Source organism: Labeo rohita, chromosome 7 (genome assembly GCF_022985175.1).
Source record: "Labeo rohita strain BAU-BD-2019 chromosome 7, IGBB_LRoh.1.0, whole genome shotgun sequence".
In the NCBI taxonomy this organism is placed as follows: Eukaryota; Metazoa; Chordata; class Actinopteri; order Cypriniformes; family Cyprinidae; genus Labeo; species Labeo rohita.
The window spans coordinates 40,126,626-40,152,247 of record NC_066875.1 but is presented as its reverse complement, the minus strand read 5'-3'; the positions used below and the strand labels follow the sequence as shown (position 1 = coordinate 40,152,247).

Genomic DNA, 25,622 nt, shown 5'->3' with positions numbered 1-25,622 from the left:
GGGGTCTCAGCGAGGTCTGCAGTGCAGAATTTTTCTATGGAAGGAAGCCAAGTCTGAAAGCTTTTTTGACCTGCATACCTCTGACAAAATGATAAGGACATGTAGACAGTACAAGAGCTCCTACTTGACCTTTATTCTAATAATATTACTGGGCAAGGTGCTTTTGTTCTCGCTCTGGTTTAGATGGTGTCATGTTGACACATTGGAAGAGGGGTCATAATGTAGCAAGGAAAAATATGACTGCGCCCCAGAGCTTTAGAAATTGCTGTCATATCTAATCGTTTTCGCTGATAACAATTGTTGCCACAAGCACATAAAAAGCATTTTTGGGGACAGTCTTTTCAGAATACACACAATAGATGTTAGCAGTGTGACAGGTGTTTAATAGTAATATTACACTCATGCTGTAGACCATTGAGGAAATGTCACTGTGATTGACTGTCCTGTGTTTTCTCCATGTGGTCCCTTGGGGTTGTGCACATTTTCACTCAGCATTCATCTACAGCTCTGCTTCATTCATGGCCAGTGAACAAAAACTGGTTGGAATATAAAAAAAAAAAAAGGACAAAGAGAAAATGGACTCACATTTGTGCAACTTTTTTTTATAAAGGAAACAATCTGGCCTCACATTTAAACTTCATTAGCATCATAAAGGCAGAAGAAGATTAGTGTGGGCAGTAATTAAAATGACTGCCTCAGTTGTGATAACACGGATCAGTTATTTTTGTTGAGTCATTAAAACTGAAGCCAGTGTCACTGCAATACCACATCAAACACGCCAAGCCTCCATAAATGAATTTTATTAATTCTTGAAATAGACTGCTGCCAAAACCAAGAAACAGGTTAGCATTTTAGCACCTACGGTTCCATTGTCATGTGTATCTCTTTCAAACTATTCTAACAAACTTTCAGGGGAAAATGCTTTTTAAATAAAGACAGTTGCTTCATAAAATTATGGTTGAACTACTGATGTCACATGGATTATTTTATCAATGTCCTTGCAACCTTTCTGGACCATTTGAACATTTCAGTTGCATTGTTGTCTGTGCAGGGTCAGAAAGCTCTTGGATTTCATCAAAAATATTTTAATTTGTGTTCTGAAGATGAACGAAGGTCTTATAGGTTTGGAACGACATGAGGGTGAGTAATTCATAAAAGAAATTTCATTTTTGGATGAACTAAGCCTTTTAAGTTTTTTGCATGATTTTATTGTATTCACACATACAGTAGCATATGACATATCCTCTATAACTTTTTTAATAATCTTTCTGTCAAACCAAGGTCTTTTAGCAACGAATTGAGACTAGCCAGCTCAGAACTCTCATTACAAATGCATTGAAGTTTTGTCTTTTAGCAGTAACCTTAAAATATAATTTATTTTAACATCACCTTGTGTTTCTTTCACAGCCCTGCTTCAGATTCTTTAATTCTATGAAATAATGTTGTCCACTTTCATTTAATATTTGCAGAAAGCTTATTTGGTAGTGAGAGAGAATATTTGCAATAGAAAATAATAGCAGTCAAATTACTCCTATTCTGACATTTGGAGATAATGAATAAATGAAATTTGTATAAATGCAATTTCTGGTACTTTGTTCATTCTAAGTGTGTTCCATTTAATTTATAGAGAAAAGAACATGTGTTAACTGACTAAAAAGAATTGTAGTTTTGCATTATCCTTGTAGAAATCACGCTCAGGAAATGTTAACATGCTCCTGAAGGTATATGAAGGGCTAATGCATTAGAAGGTATGAATTTTTATGTCTGTTCAATTAATATTCAGAACAACTAGCACTAAGAAGGCTGCTGGCTCATTTGACTCCATTAAGTCTGTATTTCTCCAATTACAGCTAAGCTGTGGAGAGATTTGGTAGCCTTGGGACTGAGCATCTACATGCTAGCAGATAAATTCACTGACTCACACTGTCTTTCATTTTTGCCTTAAAGGCAAACGAGTTAAGAGTTGCTATGAGATTTGCTTGGTAATGGGCTTTGGCATTGATTCAAAAATTCACTGAGATACTGTGGAGACCTTATTTAGTTCCACCGTATCTCAAAGGTACACTGCTTTTTACATCCGAATGCTAAAATTTGTTCAGGGTTTCTGTAATTGGTCTGAAGTTAAAAGGCTTGGCCAACTTGACCTTTCTGTGATTGAGGGCAACAAGTTGTTGGTCAAAATATACGCTTAGCACTGTGGGCATTATTTTGACAATCCAGTCACCCAGTGTGGGCCCTTCAGGGGATTCAGTGTGATTAGTTCTGTCTGTCTTGATCAACAGTAAAAGGTTTCAGTGGCAGTACTGAATATATGATTAGCACCATCCTGTCATATTCATCCTCATATATTCTTTTCATTAGCATTCATTTATTTTCTCATATATTTACATACCTCCTGCAGTATTATCCAGATTTTTATCATGTAAAAATAAAATTCTGTCATCTTTTCATCACCCTTATGTCATTCTGAATCTGTATGACTTCAGAATAATTGTGAAGAATATCCTAGCCACTTTTTTCAATATAATTAATGTAAATGAGGTCTAGAGTAGAAGGCTATAGTAAACAATTAATTAAATGTCCCATCTTACACATACCCACGTAATTACAACAATGACCTTGTTTGAGTAAATAATTTTAATTTTTTAGTGAACTGTTACTTTACGTTCAGTATATCTTTTGGAACCTTTATTTTTAAGAGTGCATGATATTAAAAACAAAGTATTGCGTTTTTGACCATCAGTGACTGTTTGCAACCTTTGGTGATACAAACTGGGGGAACTAAAGAAACTGAAGAAATCACAGTACCTGGAGGCATTTTGTCAAGAATCAGTATTACTGCTTATGACAAACCAGTCACAATTCAAAGGCTATATGAACAGTCATGGGTGCACATGAAATACATGATATTAACCAAGGGTATGTAAACTTAAGTAATTTGTGTAAGTTTAGTAAATTTGTAAATATGTGTGCTACTGTATGTTCAATAGTTTCATCAGGACTGTGTAAACATAAAAATTAAATGTCTTTCTGCACTCTTAAAAAAAATGTGCAAATTGGTATAGCAGATTGTCACTGGGGCAGTACCTTCAAAGGGATACTTTTCTACCTTCTTTACCCCCAAAGGGCTCATAATGGTACTACAGGAGTACATGTCACTGCCTTACTCTAAGGTACTAATATGCACTCTTTATGAAAAAGAGTTTCTGTAACAGAACTGTATGCCCCATAATTTCTACCAAATAGATTTGGCATGCATGAGGCAAAGAAGGCTGTGTATTGTAAAAATGAATAATACTCTGCAGTTTCAACACATTAATCAATTATATTGATTTTATAAATTCATCCTAAAAAAAGATTAGCTGTGCAGTTTCCCAGAATCAAAGAAACTTTTATTTAAAGCAAAGTTTTGTAAAAGTGAACGCCTTGTTAAAGTTTGATAGAGGTTGCTCAGAGGTTGCACTGGCATGGAAATTGAATGAGGAAAATTTCAACAATGGCAGTGAATTACAATCAGAGCTCTGTGTGGGAAAAAGTGTTTCAGGCACATTTGGAGTTTTCTGTTAAATGGCTATGTTCATAATACCATACTACTCTTGACTGTATCTGCAGTGTATACTATATGTGCACGGCATGCATGTTTTATGTATGCATTAGAATACACAGTTGATCAAAATGATCAAAAGTGACAGTTAAGACATTTATAATGATACAAAATAAATAAATGCTGTTCTTTTGAACTTTCTATTCATGAAAAAGTATCCTGAGAAATGTTTGAAAACCACAGTATTTGAACCCTTTCCAACAATGACTGTATGATTTTGAGTTTCATCTTTTCAGACTGAGGGCAACTGAGGGACTCATGCAACTATTACAGAAGGTTCAAACGCTCACTAATGCTCCAGAAGGAAACACGATGGATTAAGAGCTGGGGGTGAAAACTTTTTGAATTTGAAGATCAGGGCAAATTTAACTTATTTTGTCTTCTGGGAAACATGTAAGTATCTTCTGTAGCCTCTGAAGACAAGTACTAAATGAAAAAAATATAATTTTTACTCAAAATAAGAAAAATGTCCATTCTGTTCAAAAGTTTTCACCCCTGGCCCTTAATGCATGGTTTTTCCTTCTGGAGCATAAGTGAGCATTTGAACCTCCTGTAATTGTTGCATATGAGTTGTCCTCACACCGTGTCTACACCGGATGCGAAGCGGCGCGGTGCGACGCAACAAAATACAGTAGAACCCATTGTAACAACACAGTATTAAGAATCAAGGGGGTGTAAACTTTTGAACCAGGTCATTTTTATAAATTCAGCTATTACTTGTGGACTATATGTAAACATATTTTATGTGAAATATCTTATTTAGGTCAGTACTAAATAAACAATAACATGCATTTTGTATGATCCCTCTCATTTTGGTAAAAATAATTAACATGTTTAATGATTCTGAAAAGGGGATGCAAACTTTTGACCTCAGCTGTATGTATGTAGTAAGCTAGTATTTCAACAATAGCAAATGTTGTCCAGAAAACGTTTAAATGGAAGAAACAGCCATGGTGAAGTGTTTGCATGGTTATTGTCATCTAACTAATAGTAACATTAACTGAATAAACAGATTTTTCTGAATAACACTAATGCTACATAAATCTAATTTGGTATGCAGAGTTTTATTTAACTCTGCATTCTATCATCTTTAATATCCACTTTATTTCTTGCTATTATTTTCTTTCCATTCTTCTCTCTCCCCTCCCCCTTCTCTCTCCCTCGCTCTCTCCCAGACGTCTCAACTAATTTATTCGGTCATGTGGCCATGTGTCCTTATTACTGACTTTGCAGGTGCTGACAGTAATATTAACACTGCGATTTGCATCGCCTGCAGTGGATGATTTCAAATGATGTGGGTCCTTTAGTTAATCTTGCGGCTGTGAAGGTCAGTTCAGTGTTTACAAAGTGTATTAAAACAGTGGCATATGTGCTTACGAAACGTAATGGCTAAAGCAGAGAGGCAGTAAAGCATGTGTGTTTCTACTCAAAGAAGTTCATTTGGGAGCACTAAGTCTTTTCAGATTGAAGCTACAGTATAGTGAACAGATAGTTGACTTCAATTTCAAGAATGCTAGTTTAATGTTTTGTGCATGCTTTAGAGCACAAATAGCTTGCTTGCATTAAAAGTTAGCATTCAAACTTGCATATATCATTTGAATGGCTACATCACCATGCATCCTAAAGAAAAAACAATGAGTCACTGCATGTTGATGTCGCAAGTTTACACATTCTGTGTAGATGAAAATGTCCAGACATAATTGTGGACCATGCAAAAAAAGAAAAATAAATAGACACATATTCATCGTCGTCTTATCATCATGAGGACAATGGATGTTCTGACATGTGTTCTTCATTTGTGTTTTCTGCTTTTCTGTGATTTATTCATTTGTTTGTTTCCAGTCTGATTTATTGGCTGAACACATGGTAAAGTTTCCTGTAAACCTGCATATCCGCTTCTATGTTGTCTCTTTAGGATGTGTTTGCTTTGACCATGAAATGTTCTTATGGTGGAGCATGAAGTAACTACACCTCTGTGTCTATTTCTTGCTAGTTAGAGGCAGTTTTGTCTGTCAGGAAATAAAAATGAATCATGTTGCTAAACCAAACCAGCTGTTTTTGCTGGATTCACAGTTTTTCTGTTTTTGTGTGTGGCAGCAACTCTGCCATACTAAAAGAAGAGTTAATGCATTGAGCAAACTCATGCCATAAGGTTGAGAGAAAGTAATGGGCAAATTTCCACATCTGTGTCATGTCGTTAAGTTGAAACCAGTCCACAGCTTTTTATTTGAGGGGTTTAGCAGATGGAGAGCCTCAAAATAATTGAAAATGATGCAACAACCACAGATAATACTGGTTTTAGTCAGTGGCTTGGAAGCTGGTAGATTAGCTTTCCCCCTGTCTGAAACTTAAACATCTGTCTGTGTCAAGTTCAAGTGAATTTAATTATGATTCCAGCCGAAAGAACTCTTCACTATGTGATGCAACAGTGCTGCTCTAGACAAACAGTAGACACCTGACCAAGTTCACTCATCTTTTATTGTCTTTTTCATTTTAAAATATCAACAATTTGGACCCACAACACAGTTTTAAAGCAGGGTGAACTGAGTAGAATTTGGGCATTGACTTACGAACCATTTGGCTCACAAACATAACAACGTGAACAATGATTTAAGCAAGAACTAATGGCTTGTTTCGGTGATATTGTGCATTCAAAAGTACACTAAATTGGAATTCACAAAGTAATCATATAACCATTTTAACATCTGTTTCATATAAACATTAATCTACAATTAATCTACAATTAACATTATTACATAAAGATCACAAATTTAACAGTATGGGGGATATCGGTTCATAATGAGGTCTTGCTGAGCAATCTTCACCACATAAATAGAGTTTGTCATGGAACTTCAGAAGTATTTTAAGGCAAACTGAGACATCCTTATTCTCTCATGACTTCAACCTGAGCACAAAATGTTCTGACTTTTCTGTCCTTTTGGCTACCTTTTTCTTACTATTACGGTGCAGTCACATTAGTAAAATTTCTCAGGCTAATAGTCAATAGTGTAGTGATGCATGAAGCATCACTCACACAGAGGGCACTTGCTTTCTGTTGGTCAACAACCACTTTCTGTCTTGAACCTGATGTCTACTGGATTTTGTACATACAATTTTGCTGAGAAATGTTAAATGTGACCGCACTTTCATAAGGAGTAAATTATGTGTCCTAATTACCATATCATGTTTGACTGATGTTAACCATTCCTTTAAGCACAACTGAATTATAATAATGTCTTCACATCAATTAGAAATACAAGATATTTAAAGATTCAACAAACATTTTGGTTGTTATCTATACAGATGCACTGGACTGTCTGCTCTCACGATGTCCTCATCACTTTAGATACCTATATTTGAGACAGTGCCTTGCAAAAGTATTCATACCCCTTCATTTTTTTCACTTTTTTTATGTTGTTGCCTTATGTTAAACTGATTTAAATTACCTTTTTTTCTCATCAATCTACACTTCATACACCATAATAACGAAGCAAAATCTGCCATTTTTCTCCTCGCCTCTTCACCTCTCAAGCTCTGTCAGGTTGGATGGGGCATATGCACATTTTCAGGTTTCTCTAGAAATATTTGGTTACACTTTATTTTAAGGTGTCCTTGTTACAGTGTAATTATACATTTAAGTACTGAGAAATATTAATTAACTACATGTACTTACTATATGGTTAGGGTTAGGATTAGGTTTGGCTTATGGTTACTTGCATGTAATTATAAAAAATTAATTGTTATTATAATAGTAAGTACATGTAACATGTGTAACAAGGACACCTTAAAATAGTGTTACCAAATATTTCATTGGGTTCAAGCCCAGGCTGTGGCTGGGCCACTCTCTTCCACTCTTGCTGTGTGCTTAGGGTCATTGTCCTGTTGGAAGGTGAACCTTCTGCCCAGTGTAATGTTTTGAATGCTCTTGACTGGGTTGTCATTCTCAATATTTTGGTGCATTGAGGTTTTTCCGTTGCAGTGATTTTTGACTTTCTGGAGTCTGGAGGCCAGCTCTAGCAAGAGTCCTGGTTGTGTGCATGCTTGTGTGAGCCTTCATTGCAGCAGATTTTTTTTTCTGAAATCTTCCCCATTTTTTTTCCCTTTACACAATCCTGTTTCTGAGCTCTGCAGGCTGTTTTTTTTTTTTTTTTACCTCAGGGCTTGGTTTTCGCTCCCATATGCATTTTCAGCTGTTAGACCTTTTATTAAGACGTCAATTGAATTTGCCACAGATTAACTTAATTTGAAGTGTGGTAACATCAACAAGCAATATAAATGCTCCTGCGGTAAATTTCAAGTGATCCGGATAAGGGTATGAATACTTATGCAATGGAATCATTTAAGTGTTTTTAATTTTTAATAAATTTGCAAAGATGTTAAAAACCTGTTTTTGCTTTGTCATCATGGTGTGTGGAGAGTGGATTGATGTGGAAAAAAGGTAATTTAAAGCAGTTTAACATATGGCTGCAACATAAAATGTGAAAAAAATGAAAGGGTTTGAATACTTTTGCAAGGCACTGTATCTGAATATGTAAGACAAGAAATGTATGAATAATGCGTGAATTATCATGTTTATTAAATATAAGAAATGTTGGGAACAGTAACAATTTTAACTTAATATAAATGAAAGTCTACTGTAATTGCTCTTACAACTGCTCAGATTTGTTTTCATTTTTCTTAAAAATGAATGCTATGAGCTTTTAGCCAATGTTACAATCATTTGCCAATTGTTACAGCACTTCATGTCTCAATGAATGAAACAATAAAGTAATAGTTCTCCCAAAAAATAAAAATTTTGTTATTATTTACCCTCATGTCATTCTAAACCTGTTTAGCTTTCTTCTAGGTAACATAAAAGATATTTTGAGAAACCTCTCAGTGTTTTTTGTCCATGCAATAAAAGTCAGTGGTAACCAAAGCATGATGGTCTGATTAACATGAACATAACATAAATAATGACAGAATTTTTCATTTGAGTCCACTATCCCTTTAAACTCTAACGCTCTGACTGAATACCCTCTCACAGAGTGGTGGTACGGGACGTGCAGGTTCCATTACGAAACACCATGTCGGAGGCCAAGCACTCCTTTGGAAAGTCCGGTGGGCCGCATGTGGTCTGACGCCGTAGTGCCACAGCACAGTAGTCCACCTGCTCAGCATCCAGTCCGTTCTCCAGCCAGCGGAAACAAATGATACGCTGAAACGAGCGGCGGAAGTTGTCCGACACAAATCCGTAGAGAATGGGGTTGGCGCCGCTGTTAGCGTAGCTTAGAATGACAAATAGCTGAGTCACCATGGGGTCCGGTGGCTTGCGGAACACACTAATCAGCTGCACAATATAAAACGGCATCCAGCAGAGCACAAAAACGGCAACCACCAGGAGCACCATGCGTGTGATTTTCTTTTCAGAGCGCCGCCGCTGCAACCAGCCCGCTTTTAGACCCACCGCACGCATGCGGACCACAATCAAGCAGTAGCACAGGCAGATGGCTGCGACTGGGAGCAAAAAACCCAACAGGAATGTATAGACCACAAATGCTTCTGACCATGAGGACTCAGGCCATAGAAAGTTGCAGTCCACTCCTCCGTCCTGCGCCGGGACTGTGTCTGCGAAGATGATGATTGGGAGAATAACAAGTAGAGAAAGTCCCCACACACAAACGTTGACCACTTTGGCAACGGTCGGGCGACGGTAGCGAGCCGATTTGATGGGGTGCACCACTGCGATGTAGCGGTCCACGCTTAGCACAGTCAAGCAGAAGATGCTCGTAAACATGTTGATGCCGTCTACGCTGAGAACCAAACGACACATGAGGGAGCCAAACGGCCAGTGATGCACCGCGGCTGAAGTTGCCAGGAAGGGGACGCTCAACATGAAGAGTTCATCTGCAATGGCAAGATTAAGAATGTAGATGTTGGTAGCCGTTTTCATCTTGGCGTACTTGAGGATGACATAGATGACCATGGCGTTTCCGGTGACGCCGACGCAGCACACCAGTGCGTAGATGGAGGGGATGATGATCTTGCTGGCATCGGGTTCAGGTTCATAATACTCATAATCGCCAGTTGAGTTGAAAGGCAGACCAGTTGAGAACACAAAGCTCTCACTGCCATTGTATCCAGCAAGTTCAGCCATTTTATCTTGTGTTGAATTGATATGTTGTACCCAAATTGGGCCTTTCTATATGTGATTTCCAATCGTCACTCAATGTCTTATTGTTGCCCTGAAGTTAGACATTCTCAGACGGTCACAAGTGTTGTTTTTCTTCAACCTTCAAGTGTCCTTGAAAAATCTTGCACCAAACCAGTCGGCAGGTCCTCACATGTGTCTCATCTCCATCTCCTAAGAGACTCCAGTTCCTTCAGAACTTGGAGATAATAAGCAGAAAAATTGGAATCCGAAGGCAAAATGGTTGCATCTGCAGAATTCTAAGTGTGAGCATGCATCTTCGATTCCTAAGCAAACCTATGCTCGTCTATGAGAGTGTGCAGGTGTTGAAGGGCATGGCTCGCTAAGCATCATTCAACTTCTCATTCTTGGCAGAGGGGAGGCATTCCAGCTCATTAAAAAGAAATTGAGTCTGTGAATCAAAGTATTACGGCGTTACTCTTCGCGTGCTCTTGCCGCAAGAACAGCCTCCCAGTGGAGAATGCGATCCACAGCATATTGTTAAATCAAGATTAGTTCATCTAGAGTTGAAGCTGTTCCATTGTGCCGTCATAAAAGAGGGATGACTAGAGGGGCCTAATACATTTAGTTGGCTTTGTCTTGTTGGTATTCCTTTGTTCGTGGTGTCGTTAAGATCTATAAAAAGAAAAAGAACATGCTAGTTAAAGGCACTGATGGCAGTCATAAGGTTCACTGAAGAGGTGTCTGCTCACTGCAAAAAAGTGAAAATATCTAAAAATCCTTAAAGCAATAAATTAAAGGGGACATCAGATGCAAAATTCACTTTTACATGTTTGCATATAACGTTTATACCGTTTGCATATAACCACCCTACAATGATAAAAATCCATTCACTCCTTTTTTAATCCCCAAAATCCTAAACAGTCTCAATTATCAAGCTGTTTTGATTTTTTGGACAGCTGATGGACAGTGCTGTATTAGCATATTTCCGCCCTCGCCCATTTGTGCGCTGTCCACCACTTGCGCCATACTCGAGCAGCTATAGCAACAATGTCTCATAAGCAATGCAGATGTTTTGTAGCTGGATGTAAAAGTGAACATAAGAATCTTAATTTTCTCCTGACATCAGAGCCACTGAGGACGCAGTGGATTCATTTTGTTTTTTAGGGTAATGCACCACCGAATATACAAAAAAAGAAATAGAGGGGCGGGGTGAGCAGTAGCTCATTATCATTTAAAAAGACATGCACAGAAACGAGTTTCTGTGAACAGAGCTGTTTTTGACAGGGTAAAAAGGGTGAAACTTGTAGATGTCCCCTTTAAAAAAATGTGTTCCCGTCATTTTGACCAGTAGAGGATTTTCTTTTTTGTCGAAATGCTAGTTAATGATCGCATTGGACAGGGTATTACAATTTCCCAAAAGTTTTTTGATAATTTTTGTCCTTTTTTTTGGATTTTCCCCCAATCTTGTTACACTTGTGGTGTTCCTGGTCAAAAATGACCAGCCTACAAAAATTGCTAATAAATTTATGCTACAAAAATTATGCTGTACTATTACCAAATATTTGATTTAATATTTTTCTTGTTTTCTTTAAATTAGTACAGGTTTTGTTGTTCTTTTTGGAACTGATTAATCGTAACCCCATTGAACTGAGCTTGTGCATCTCAAATTTGGAGTGAATATTAATTAAATTATTCACAAATAATGCTTTTTTGCTCAAAAATTGAGGTGCATAAAAAGATTGAATCCAAGATTTGTTGATAATATAGTGTGATGACAGATACACAAGCATTTTTGACCTTTAGGTAAAGATTTTTCAACCCAGCAATGGTTAAAATTTTTTTTTTTTTCTAAATAATGAAAGTTGTATAAATATATATATATATATACAGAACCCCTAAGAATCATGGAAAAAATATTTTTCAATGCTTTTATGTTCATTCACAAAATGCTGAGAAAGGGTAATACTTAAAAAGAATCTCAAGTTTTCGTATTTAGTCATTTACTATAGTCATTTATCTTTTTTAATAAATGTTCAAGCATTTTTGGTCACATTTTATTTTTAAGGTCCAATTCTCGCTATTAGCTCAATAATTTGCTGCTTATTAATAGTTAGTAGTTGTTAAGTTCAGGTAGGATTAGGGATATAGAATATAGTCATGCAGAATATGTGCTTTATAAGTACTAATAAACAACCATTATGTTAATAATAAACATGCTAAAAAGCAACTAGTTAATAGTGAAAATTGTTCCCTATACTAAAGTGTTACCACAATTTTAATGGAAAAGGCAAAATTACAAATTAAGAAAAAATATTTTGAGCCACCTGTTCATCCCTGTCTGAGTGAGTGTGTCTGCATATCTATTTGCCCTGGATATGAAATGTATTCAGAGATTAGAAGTGAAATATATTTGTCACCCATGTCATTGTGGATGCATGAGCGTGTGTGAGTGTGTGTCCTCAGCCATCCCCCTCTTCAATTAGAAGACATGAAAACGCCGAGACACCTTTGACTTCAATCTGTTTGCTCACAAAAGAGCAAACATCCTGCTGTAGGACTCAACCATGGTGATGCCAACTAAATGAGAAAGTAATGAAAAAGAGAGGGCAGAAAACACTAACCCCTGCACCTCCTCACAGCTCGAGCTGGGCAGCTTGTGCCCGTTCTCATCCAAAAGGCAAATGCAATGTTAAGCACAAATCTGGTGAGCTAATAACATGAACGGCTGGAATACAAATGGCTTAGAGTTTGCCCTAGCAATGTCTAAAAAACAGCTAATGCTGAAGAAAACGAATACTGTGAGGAGAATTGAGAACACAGGAGCCCAGATAATAAATAAAGCTGCTCCTCTCCCCTGCCATTCAATTTTACAGTTTCAAACAGAGAGAGAGAGCGATAAAGATCTCAATTTTGGTAGATGGAACGTTTTGCTAAGACTAGATAAGTCCAAGCGCCCAGATGTGTTATTGCTAATAAAAATCGCTATGGTGTGTTCTTTCCTGAGGACATTTTTAAACCAAAATGGGTTGAAATTGTACCTCTATTTATAGCTCAAATGTATCTTTTAGGAAAATTGCCACCTAGGTAATTCCCTCAAATAAAAAGACCCCAATTTTCTGCTTTTAGTATGTTTCTGCTTCGAATTTTAAATTAAAAAAAAAAAAATTAACAAATGTTCAGACTTCGCAACATTAACCTCCTGAGACCCTGCGTCCTCATATGAGGACATTATATTTTAGTGAATTTTTCTGAGACTGTACATGCAACAGTTTTAAGTCTGGATGTCCTGTACAGAGCACATTCTGGGCTTTTCAGAAATATTAAATGTTTGGATGTTTCACCATGACCACTCCCTCTCCTTGGTCTTCAAAAATGTCTAATATTAATTTAGTGACACTCTTATGGAAATATGATAATATTTTGTAATTATCATCTAAACCTGACTAATTCTTAAACTGTGTCATAAAACAACATCTCAGGAAAATGTTATGAGGTTTCAAATCAAAATATGACTTCCTGTTACAAAACAGGACGTTGATTTCATACATGTCCTCATATGAGGACACCGGGACTAAAAAGCATGTTTATTATGCATTTTGGGAGACACAACAAATGAATAGGGAAAGAAATTATATTTCAATATTCATATTAAATATGATATATTATTATGAAAATATTGTAAATTATTACTCCTATTATTACACTTCTTTTTTTTCATGACATCTTGCCCCAAAAACACATTAATATGCTAAATTAGATTTAGTTTATAGATACATTAAATATAATGAGAAAACCCGCATAAAGAAAAATGGTTTATAAAATCATTCTGTTATAACATAGTTAAGATTATCTTTATACAAATTATGGTATAAAAAAAAATCCTGAAAACTAAAAATGTATTGGTGATTTAAAAAAATAAATAAATAAATTATTTTGCCTATGCATGTTCATTCATGTCTTTTTATTTTTATTTTTTTAAACAAATTGAGTCCCAATGTCACGCAGCATAACTTATGAATGAAATATAATTTTTTTTTTTAACATTTTTTTAATGCTCTAAACAATGTAATGACATGAAAAAATAAAACCAGGTCTCAGGAGGTTAAGACTGTTACTGAACTGAATCTGATTTGAGCTGAATAATAACACTGTTGTCTTCTGTAGACCTGCTTTTGAAATTATTTCATAATGAATGAACTTTGCGACATTGACACTGTTATTAAACTGAATTTAATCAGCATTGAACTACTTGAGCCAAATAATGACAATGTTCTCCTATACAGTGCTTTATAGCAAAATTGAATTTTTCAGGATTAATTTTGCACAATTTTTGTTGTAAAGCTTGTGCTATGAAAAACTCTATGTAAATAAATGTGACTTGTCTATACTTTCGTTTAATCATTCTCAAGTGAAAAGACTCCAAAAGCTTCTTTCATCTTTTATGCATCATAATAGCTGTTTCCTGTTTACAGTGAAATGGTTCTTATTTCATCAGACAAATATAATAATTTTAGCACATGCTGCATAAAGGTTCTGTGCCTTAATGATACATACTTAACCTTGATGTATCAAATGGAGGAGAAAGGGAAATTACATTATCTACAAAGCATTTCAAAGCCCTATCACCCAGTAAGAAGTGAATTCACTGCTGTAATCTCTATAAGGACACCTGCTGACGCCAAAGCAAAAGCCTTTTCATGAAGCAATGGGCATTTCTTGTCTGTCTGTGATGTGCTCTTCTGGTCATATAGGAGAAGCAATGCTAGAAGGGTTAAAGAAGCATAGAATGGAATAGAAATGAGGATGATACTAAAAAGCGAGGATGACAGAACGGTTGATAGGGAAAGCAAAGCAAGTGAAAGAGAAGAGAAAAGAGTGGCAGGGGAAATGGACCTTGAACACATACACAAAAAGTGAGAGCCAGCAGGAGCACAGAACACAGTGGGATGTAAAAAAAAGAAGGATTGTGAAAGAGGAGCAGGTCACGGGTGGACCGTCTCGCACATACAACTGAGAGTGAGTTAAGACATGTTGGAGGATCTCATGATGAAAGACAGAGAGGAAGATCAAGGGAGTGAAAAAGAGGGAAAGAGAATAAGTGAGAATGGGTTCAGAGTGGAGAGGAAAACTCCATCACTGTTCTTTGACATTTTTCTCCAGCTCTAGAGCTTCTCTCCTCTCTCTGTCTCTTTTAGGTCACAGTAATGTTTCAAGTAGTGGCACAAGTTAGTAATGTGACTGGAAGAAGAGGTATGTGGAAATTGGGTATAGCCGGTCAGTGACAAATAAGGATGTCTGAGATGATGAACAGGAAATCCTTCAAAAATTAGTTTAACAGTGCAAAGTTTTTAGAAATGTAATTTTCCCCCGAAAAACATTTATACCATTTTCATGACAAAGCCATCAAGTACGAAGTAATTTCCTTACACCTTAAATATGCTGTACATAAAGAATAATTGACAACGGGCCTTTGAATTCTTAGAAAATAATGCAAACCTGAGGAGGTGATGGCATTGGGTGTGCATTATTTTTGGAGAATTCAATGGACCGAAGTCAATTATTTCGCTTAAACTACGGTTACCGCACCTTAAGACATCGATCAGATGATATATTTTAAGACATTCATCCGTTTTTTGTCCTTAAAACGCTGTTGTGAGTAGAATTAATTTCTTACGCAGCTCATCCTAGACCTAGTAAAGACACTTGAGCCATTGATAGCAGACTAATGCAGGAAAAAAAACAACATGTTTTTGAAATAAATGAAATCGTGTGGCGAAGTGATATGGACATATAATCAGCCAATCAGATTCAAGCACTTAATAGCCCTGTAGTATAAATCTTGTACAAAATACAGTGCCCTCCATTAATATTGGCACCCTTGGTAAATATGGTAGGGGAGAGCGGGGACGAAAGTAACGCGGGACGAATGTAACAAAGCTATTTTCTCAGAGCCCGGACTAAATTTGCTTTCCAAGCTATGACAGCACATTCAGCACGTAACTCTTGATGGGGCTGAGAAATATCACGTGACTTCGTCATTGTTTCCCGTGGTTATTTAGTGCTGTAATACATTCTGAAGTTTGGCTTTTCAGAGTTTTTTAGTATAGAAGTAAATTGGATTTAAATGTCAGGAGTTCCTGTCGGGACAAAAGTAACACTTTTACTTTTGTCCCCCTACAGTGACAAGTGTTTCTTTTGTCCCGCAGCATGCCAATTTGGTGACTTTCTGTGTCTTGCATTTATTAAAACATTTATCATAAATGTTTATGTTGTATTATACCAAAAGAATATGCCAAGATTAAGGTCAGAAAGATAGACACAGGTCTGATTCAACCACATAATCATGAGAGGGTGTTTCCGTCAGGAATATCAGTCTCAGGGCTGTTGCTACATCACATTTATCTTAGTCATATTTAGGTTTTAGCCATACTTTAGCTTTTCCACCTCCACCTATGAATTTGCAGTGTTTTCATATGTGTCTATGCACATTTTGAATTTATGCATACAAACAACTGGATGGAAACATGAATAGGCCTACTGTTAAATGATGCTGAGAATTTATATTATGCTAATCTAATTTTCATATTGTTCATTCTGTTAAAAAAATGTTGTATAAAAATAAGTTGAATAAATAAATAAATAAAACAATTCAAGTTTGTACACTAAGGTGAACTATTTGACGAAACTTAATTTTAAACTTAAATTTAAACATGTACATGTTTTTCTCTAGCTCACGTTGGCCATAATTATTGGCAACCAATTATTGTAACATCCTTTTCCCAAGATAACAGCTCTACGTTTTCTCTATACTTCTCTCCAGTGTTGGTGGTAACGCATTACAAGTAACGCAAGTTACGTTATAATATTACTTTTTTCAAGTAACTGGTAAAGTAACGCATTACTTTTGAATTTCTAAGAAAATATCTGAGCTACTTTTTCAAATAAGTAACGCCAGTTACCTTTTATATAATTAATAGTTAAATATGTTAAATAAAACAAATATCCTTTGTTTAATCCTTTTATTAACTAGTGTCTTTGCTGCTGACCTGCAATGATGAAGCAATTCAACCATACTAATAAGCTAAAATTACTTTAGATAAACATTTGTGCTTTTTTATAGCTGAATAGTGATCTCATGCATAAATGTACTTTTCTTTCAGCCTGAGGTGAATTCATTTCACTTTTGGTGTAAAAGGGCTTTCACATTATAACTGTTTTATATTAAAAACAAAGAAGTAAGCCCTGCCCAAATTTAAAAAGTAACACATTACTTTCCATAAAAAGTAACTAAGTAACATAATTAGTTACTTTTACAGGGAGTAACGCAAAATTGCAATGCATTACTTTTAAAAGTAACTTTCCCCAACACTGCTTCTCTCTCTATACTTCTTTCTTCTCTATAATGCCTGATGAGTTTGAAATACACCTTACAAGAGATCAGAGACCATTCCTTCATACAGAATCTTTCCAGATCCTTTAGATTCCCAGTTAAATGTTCGTGCTTTTTCTCTTCAGTTCGCCCCACTCATATTCTATAGGGTTCAGGTCAGGGAACTGGGACAGCCATAGCAGAAGCTTGGTTTTGTGCTCAGTGACATTTTTGTGTTGATGTTGCTGTTTTTGATTTTTGTTCATTGTCCTGTTGAAAGATCCAAACACGGCTCATTACTGTCAGGCTTTGATTTTTTTATCTGTTTGTTGGTGTTTGATAGAAACCATGATGCCATCTATCTGAACAAGATATCCAGGACCTCTGGCAGAAAAATGGGCCCACAACATTAAAGATCCAGTAGTATATTTAACCGTGGGCATGGGTTCTCGTGGGTTTTCCGCCAAAAAGCTCTTTTTTTAGTTTCATCTGACCTTAGAAGCCAGTCCCATTTGAAGTTCCAGTCGTGTCTGACAACTGAATATGCTGGAGTTTGTTTTTGGATGAGTAAGAAGCATTTTTTTAAACCCTCCCAAACAACATGTGGTAATGTAGGGGCTATTAGATTTTTTAGGCTTTCTGCCTAATTCAATTCTCCAGCTGTAATCCTAAGAGAGTCTTTGGCCACTCAAACTCTCCGCCTCACCATGCATTAGGATGAGATAGACACATGTGCTCTTCCAGGCAGATTTGTAACATCTTTAGTTGATTGTATCTACTTAATTAATGCCCCTGTTTTGTGAAGCTCAACACTCATGTTCTGCATGTCAGAACTATATTCTTCGGTTTTTCATGAAGTCATGACTGGGCAATTTAATGCTCCTAGTCACCATGAAAAAATGTACATCTGAATGGGAATTTAGTTTAGAGATATTCTACTCTTGGAGCGCCAATACTTGTGGCCAACATGCATTGGAGAAAAACATTATTTAATAATATTAGTTTTTTTTTTTCCCATAAAAGAAAGACACTAGCATACAGATATCTCAAAGCTAGCAGACATCAGCTAAAAGCCAAAAGTCCTATTTTGATTTCATGCTATGTGCTGCATATTAGAGGAGTTTGACAACCAATAATTGCCTACTCAAGATGTCCCTTAGTAATCAACATAATTGAGGTTACTTAAAGATTGCAATAAAAAACTACAGAAAAATTAGTTGGATAAATGTGTCATTTTTAAAATCTTGTACATACTAAACATTGACTAATTATCGAAACAGTCTGTATAAAATTAAATTTTGCAGTGAATATAAGGTGAAAATTATAGCAAACGAAGAAGATTGATGTCAAGGGTTGTTGTCGCAATTAATATTTGTAATGCCTTATTAGCAAATGCATCCTATTTGTGTCACCCTCCCACAAATGCACTGTGTTTTACAAGAATGTGACGTTAGTTGAAGCACTAATAAAACCGAGTACAAAACACATTTTTAGACAAATGTGACTAATGCTTTTAGCACCTTTTATGAAACTCAAAGCATTTGTTTAACACAAAAGCGTGTGACTATGTGGAAATTTCCCTGAAATACAAACTACCATTTAAAATCATGGTAAATAGACGATAACATGCTTTTTCTGGCATCTCTCTATGTGTCATTGTATATTAAAAGGGCAATGAACAAAGACAGTGCTTCACACCTTCAAATCATGTCATGTGACAGGATTGGCTTTCATTAATCCAACTCAACATGCTTCGTAACACCATAATGTGTGTGTGCATAGTGGTCTTGAAATGCAGCTCACTCAACAACAGCCTACAAAGCCATTATGCTGAAAAGGACATCATCTGGTCATCATTATCATTATAATCAAAGCAAGTTTCTGTGGAGATTGAGTATCAGCCTGCCTCATCTTCTCATGCACACACACATACACTTATATTACTGTATTAGCAATGTCACTAGCATATATAGTTATTTTAGTAATTCTTAAAAGAATAAAAATTAATATTTTGTCATCATTTGCCCATTGTCAAGTTGTTCCAAACCTGTATGTGTTTCTTTCACCTGTTGAACACAAAAGAAAGTATTTTAAAGAATACTTTTATGTTGGCTGGTAGCCATTGACTTCCATAGTGTTTTTTACACACTATCGGCAACTATTTTGTTGCCAGCATTCTTCAAAAATGCCTTCTTCTTAACAGAACAAAGAAACTCATACAGGTTTGGAACAACTTGAGGGTGAGTAAATGATGACAGAAACTTCATTTGTGGTTTTGCTGTTTGCTAGCTTCATTTAAACTTTTGTCATTATTTTGTGATTATTGTTAGTTATTTGTTCCATTGTGATACAAGATCTCATCAGTTTTACATTTGGTGATTGTCACCATTCTTGAGGTTTGTTTGTGAAGTGTTGAAACTTACATTACGTTCAACCATTTAAAACTATACCCTGGATAGCTTTGCTTTGTAGGATGATCATTCCTTTACAATGGCAGACAGCAAAGACACCATATTCAGAACACATAACAAATGTTTATGTACATTTGTACAGCTATTAAAACAATAAATTAATTTGTAAATGTGTAGTTAGTTTAGAGATCTTAAAAATCTAAAGGCACTTAAAAAATCTTTGCACTAAGTGCAAATAGCAATGCATTCTATTTATACTAAGGGAAAATAGTATTTTCTTAGCGATATGCTATTTACACTTAGTGCAGGATTTTCTGCTATTTATACTACTCATTACTTTATTTTAAACTTTTCTATTATTTCCTTCATTTTTATTGAAAGTAAATGCCTTTTCAATGTGATATGAGATTGAAAAAGGAGATAAAAATGTTCGGCAAATGGAAGATTTGAACCCGGGTCGATCGCTCCAAAAATTACCACAAAATGACCTCTGCCAACAAGGCAGGCTGTTTGCACTTAGTGACACTCTGAAATTGGCATGCATCAATCTTAAAGAAGTTCACTTGCAGAACAAAAATTTACAGATAATTTACTCAACTCTTGTCATCCAAGATGTTCATGTCTTTATTTCTTTAGTCGTAAATAAATTATGTTTTTTTGAGGAAAGCATTTCAGGATTTCTCTCCATATAGTGGACTTCTATGGTGCCTCTGAGTTTCAACTTCCAAAATGCAGTTTAAATGCAGCTTCAACGGACGCTAAACAATCCCAGCCAAGAAAGAAGGGTTCTATCTAGCAAAATGATCGCTTATGTTCTAAAAAAAAAATAAATAAAAATAAATAAAAATTAGTTTATGTTTTTTAACCTCAAGTGCTCATCTTGTCTAGCTCTGTGTGAACACTGTGTATTCCAGCTCATGAGAGTTAGGTCATTTTCTTCTCCAACTTCAAAATCATCCTACATTGCTGTTTTGTTATATTTTATTTATTTATTTATTTTTGTAAAGGGCATTTGATCTTCTTTGCCTGTTCACTGTAAACACTGGGTCGGTACTTCTGCAGCAATGTAGAACGATTTTGAAGTTAGAGGAAAAAATGAGAGCCCTAACTGTCTTAATTGTCCATTTTTTTGGAAAATAACCAGTCGTTTTGCTAGATAAGACCCTTCTTCTTCAGCTGGGAAGGTTTAGAGCCCTTTGAAGCTGCATTTAAACTGTATTTTGGAAGTTCAAACTATAGAAGTCCACTATATGGAGAGAAATCCTAAAATGTTTTCCTGAAAAAACATAATTTTTTTTTACGACTGAAAAAAGAAATAGATGAACATTATGGATGACGAGGGGGTGAGTAAATTAACTGTACATTTTTGTTCTGGAAGTGAACTTCTCCCTTAATGCCTGTTTTAAATTTATTTTTTACATTGTAGTTATGCAACAGAAAATCAACACTTCCACACTCTGTTGCAGTGATTTGTACATTTTTCTGAAGGAAATATGAGCTCTGCTTGTCTTTTGTGATGAGTATTGTGGGTGGTTACCGAAGTATGAGGTGGTTACCAAAGTATGAGGTTGTTACCATGTTTTGGATGGTTTCTAGGTGATTAGACTGGATGCAGGTCAAAAGAGCCCTCCTTCAATCATTGCTCTCAGGAAAAGGCACGAAAGCTCTATCACTGGGGTAGCACTACCTTTAAGATACCAATATGCTCCTTTTAGGGGTAAATAATCCTTTCAAAAATGTGCATTCTGAAAGGATACGCCTTATCGACTACTTTTGTACCTTGTTTTTTCTGAAAGCGTGTGACATTTTTCACTCATATTCCTCCTTTGATATAAACCCATAGGATCTATAGGAATTGATTACTTGTAAAAGCATTTGCACATAGGTGCATATTTATATAACATGATGCATGAAGCCACCATTTTCCCACCCAGATTTTTATTTGGCAAAATACTGCTTCTTTTCATGTATTGTAATGTGAAGCTGTTACTTTTTGTCTTTTGAATGAATGCAATTTCCACACGCCGTTAATAACACAAAGGTCATAACTTCCCCACTTCGTATTACCATAATAAAACCGTCTGTTGTTTGTTGGGTGATTTGTGGCACACATTGCTACTGGCGGCAGAAAGAGTGAGAATGCGCTGAAGTAGAGCAATGGCTGTCACGTATTATTGTGTTGCTTATTGGCAAGGCAACACTTGACCATCGTGGAATCAGTCTGAAAATGCGAGCTGCGGCGGGGAATATTAAAGGAGCTCGTCTCCGCATCTGTACGCATCTCACGTCTCTGTACAGTGCCTCATGCTGGAATCACACTACTCTACTCTTGGACATGCTGTGGGAGTGAGGGTATTTTATTTAGTGAGCGTACAGCTACAAGAGAAAATAAATGTGAACGTGATCGATGAAACCACATTCGGATGTGCATTTAAATGGAGCGTTTGTTAAGAAAACTTCCTAGCAAACACACAGACTCCACCTTGTGGCAACATCAGGAGGTCTGCACTGTATTGAATTTTGCAAAACTGCTGTGGACTCTTTGATTAATATAAAGTGAAACTATCAATACTTGGTATTGTTTTTGATGTCGCACGATCAATGAAGATCAGACTGAATGGTCATTGAACTATATGATCTACAATATTTATTGTTAATTTATTGCACATTGATTGTAAAATGGCCTTGAACTGACTGATATATCATTGAGCATGAACAATAGAATATACTTTATTATATCTCATATAGGAGAACTCATAAATGTATAACAATCTGTATTAGAAATTCTTTCTTGCAAGCTCTGTACTGTTGTACTCATGTTTAATCAGGCTGTCCTTGGAGCAGACGATTAATGTGATTCATGGAGACAGGACAGGAGATAAATAGATCAGATACTTCACTGGGCTGCTTTATTCTCTGTGCTTGTGTTAAGATGTCTGAGTCTGATTTTATCAGTCTGTTGAGTTTTTACAGACACAAAATAGATTTCCATTTTCACCTTATATAGCTATTCAATAGCTCCTTGTCAGTTTGTTTCAAATGATCTTTTCTAGTTCAGCATAACAGCAGTAGAGGTCGATGTGAACCTGCCAATACTTTGCATACAGTTAGTCAGTGTAACGAGACTTTCAGTTAATCAGGTTAGCCAGATCTCCTGCGGTACAGTGATAGGATACGTCACATTTCTGCTCCACACGCTTCCTTTAAGCAGCAACAGATATTTATTCTTCAGCCTTCAAATACACTAACAATTTAATGCTGTAAACTTGTTCCTAAACTCAGATAAGGTTAAAATACATGACGTCTGTCAGTTTTTGGCTGTAAGGTGTGACATTAATATAAAGTGGACCACTAATGAACCACTTTGTCTGCAATTATCATATGCAAAACTGATTTTAAAATAAATGTTAATGCCAGCTTACATTAAAAAATAAAACAGCTGAATGTATCTTGTTTATAATTTCTTAAATGTACTGAATTGGTTGATACGAACAATAAAACAGCAGATAGATGACCTGTCTTTTGGGAATATTCAGACTTTGATTGGCTGTATGTTTATATAATAGTAATAGTAATGGTAAAAGATATATGATTTCCTTCAAATCTTGCCGACAAGTAGCTTTCCAGGAGCTCAGCAATATCATCTGTCCGTTCTTTTTCTGCTCTGAGATAGTTATGAAACACTAAAGCATCTGAACAGGTCACATGAAGTCCTGCTCTAAAAACACATTATTACTGATAATAGCTGAGAGTGACATATGAAAGATACTGTCCACTTACAACACAGTTCAGACTGGTAAAATAAAGTAGTGATTCACAACTATTTAAGGGGGTTACTTAAGCCTTAAGTACTAGTACTTGTAAAGCTGAGCTGCAGGACAGATTATACTATCAGACTGCAATATCATGAATGATATCTCACACTTTTGTCTTCTTCACAACAATACAATGTCAGAAACTGTTCCCTACAGAACTGTCAAAACATGTGAGAGACAAACAAACAAACGTGTGAGGCAGCTACCATTGAGCCTGTTTTGGACCAGTGAGTCTGTCTTTCATCATTTTTTTTTTTCAGTTTACAAAGCAAATCATTATAATAATGGTCACTTTAATAATATTAGTAATAATGATATATGATATCCAGTAGGTATAGGTAAAAAAAAAAGTGGCAAACTTGAGTCTTTTATGTTTTAAAAGAAAACATACAGATTGTAGATTTTTAGATTTAGCCACAAAACCAGTCATAAGGGTACATTTTTGGAAACTGAGATTTATACATCATCTGAACGCTGAATAAATAAGCTTTCCATCGATGTATGGTTTGTAGGACAATATCTGGTTGAGATACAACTGAAAATCTGAAATCTAAGGGTGCAAAAAAAATCTAAATACTGAGAAAATCACCTTTAACGTTGTCCAAATGAAGTTCTTAGCAATGCATATTACTAATCAAAAATTATGTTTTGATATACTTAAGGAAATTTACAAAATATCTTCATGGAACGTGATCTTAATATCCTAATGAATTTTGGCATAAAAGAAAAATCGATAATTTTTTACCCATACAATGTATTTTTTGTTTATTAGTACAGTACAAATATACCCGTGCTACTTAAGACTGGTTTTGTTGTCCAGGATCACAAATGTGTTTCCTTTAACTCATATTTTTATAATGCGTATTGTATAGCATTGTAGTGTTTATATTTTTTAGATGATACATTGTCTTGGTTTATGTGTAAACCTTTTTGTAATGCTTTTCTATGAATGAAGAAACTGCTTGGTCTCTCTCTTCTCTCCTCTCGCACATAGTTACAGGTCTAAAACATTGTGTTCTCCAATAAAAATCAAAGGCTTTGAGGTCTTGCTACTTGTGAGGGAAATAACATTTATGAATGATTTTATAGACAACATAGGTTCATAGACATAAAATCAGCATCATTTATAAATGTTATTTCCCTCACATGTATCAAAACCTAAGCTATGTCAAGAAATAATAAAAGGCTAATTGTGTCTACTTTTAAAATCATGGTTGAGTTACAGTAACTCAACAATCTGTAATTCCATTTAAAGTAGATATAGTGTAGAGATGCTGTAGGTTTTTTTTACCTGACGTGATCCAGATGTGTAGAGTTGTGTTGGTTAGTGATCCTCCTTGATTTAAATCAGAGAGGAAGCTGCTGATTTGTCAGTCTGTTTGTGCAGGTTGTTCTGTATCGTCCTCATGATGCTGGAAACACTGACAAGGCTGAAGCATCTTCTCGTCTGCAGCTCTTTCATCCGTCCACCCACCAACCCGCTATCACTCAGTCTCTCTCTGTCTCCATCTGTCTCTCTCTCCCTCGTTCTTGTGCTGCCTTCACATATTCTCCTTGATTCCAGTGGTTGTGCACTTGCTCTCTCTCTCTCTCTCTCTCTCTCCTGTGTGCGTGTCTCTCTGTCTGTTCACTCTCTATCCTCCCTCTAATCTTTCTGTCTCATTACATCCAAATTTATTCTATTTTCAGGACAAACACAGCTCGCATTTATCTCTCATGCACTCAGATTTCAGCTCAGAAGGCATTTTGGCCATGGCTGCTGCGCTGTATCAGTCCAGATTGATTGTTTGATTGATCGCCCACCTTCACCTGAAACCTGTTGTGCCAAAGCATGTTAAAAGTCAAACTATCCTTGTTTTGTAGGTGTTCTGTTGGTTGTCTACAGGGTGTAACAATATGTATGAAGATAATGACAGTGGACTGCTGTGGACAGTTTGATATTGAACTGGGAAAACTGTATTTGTTCTGTCAAAAATGATAAAGTCTGAGGTGCCAATTATTTCAATTATTTTTTATTTCTTTTTTTTTTTTTTTGCAAATTCACTCTTACAGTAGCAAACATAAAAAGCACCACTGAAGTGGTGGTATGATAGTGAAAACTGTTTAAAAAACAAAAAACAAATGTTGCATTATTTAATATTCTTAAGTGCCAATTTCTTTCTTATAATTTTTTTTATTATATATTTATTATTATTAAGCTCACTTATACACTGTTAAAAGTTTTCACCAATTTCAACTTAAAAACTTAAGTTCAGCAGCTGCCTTAAAAATTTAAGTTAAATCAACTTAA

General features: G+C 35.8%; 1 protein-coding gene across 1 annotated transcript; it reads right to left on the bottom strand.

Moving 5' to 3' along the window:
• Positions 1-7,736: 7,736 nt before the first annotated feature.
• sstr1b (somatostatin receptor 1b) lies at positions 7,737-24,882 on the bottom strand. Its single transcript, XM_051113805.1, has 2 exons — positions 24,624-24,882; positions 7,737-10,409 (listed from the first exon to the last, which is right to left on the bottom strand). The coding sequence occupies exon 2, from the start codon at positions 9,738-9,740 to the stop codon at positions 8,625-8,627; it is 1,116 nt and encodes a 371-aa protein (XP_050969762.1). The 5' UTR covers positions 9,741-10,409; positions 24,624-24,882; the 3' UTR covers positions 7,737-8,624.
• Between the last annotated feature and the right edge of the window lie 740 nt (positions 24,883-25,622).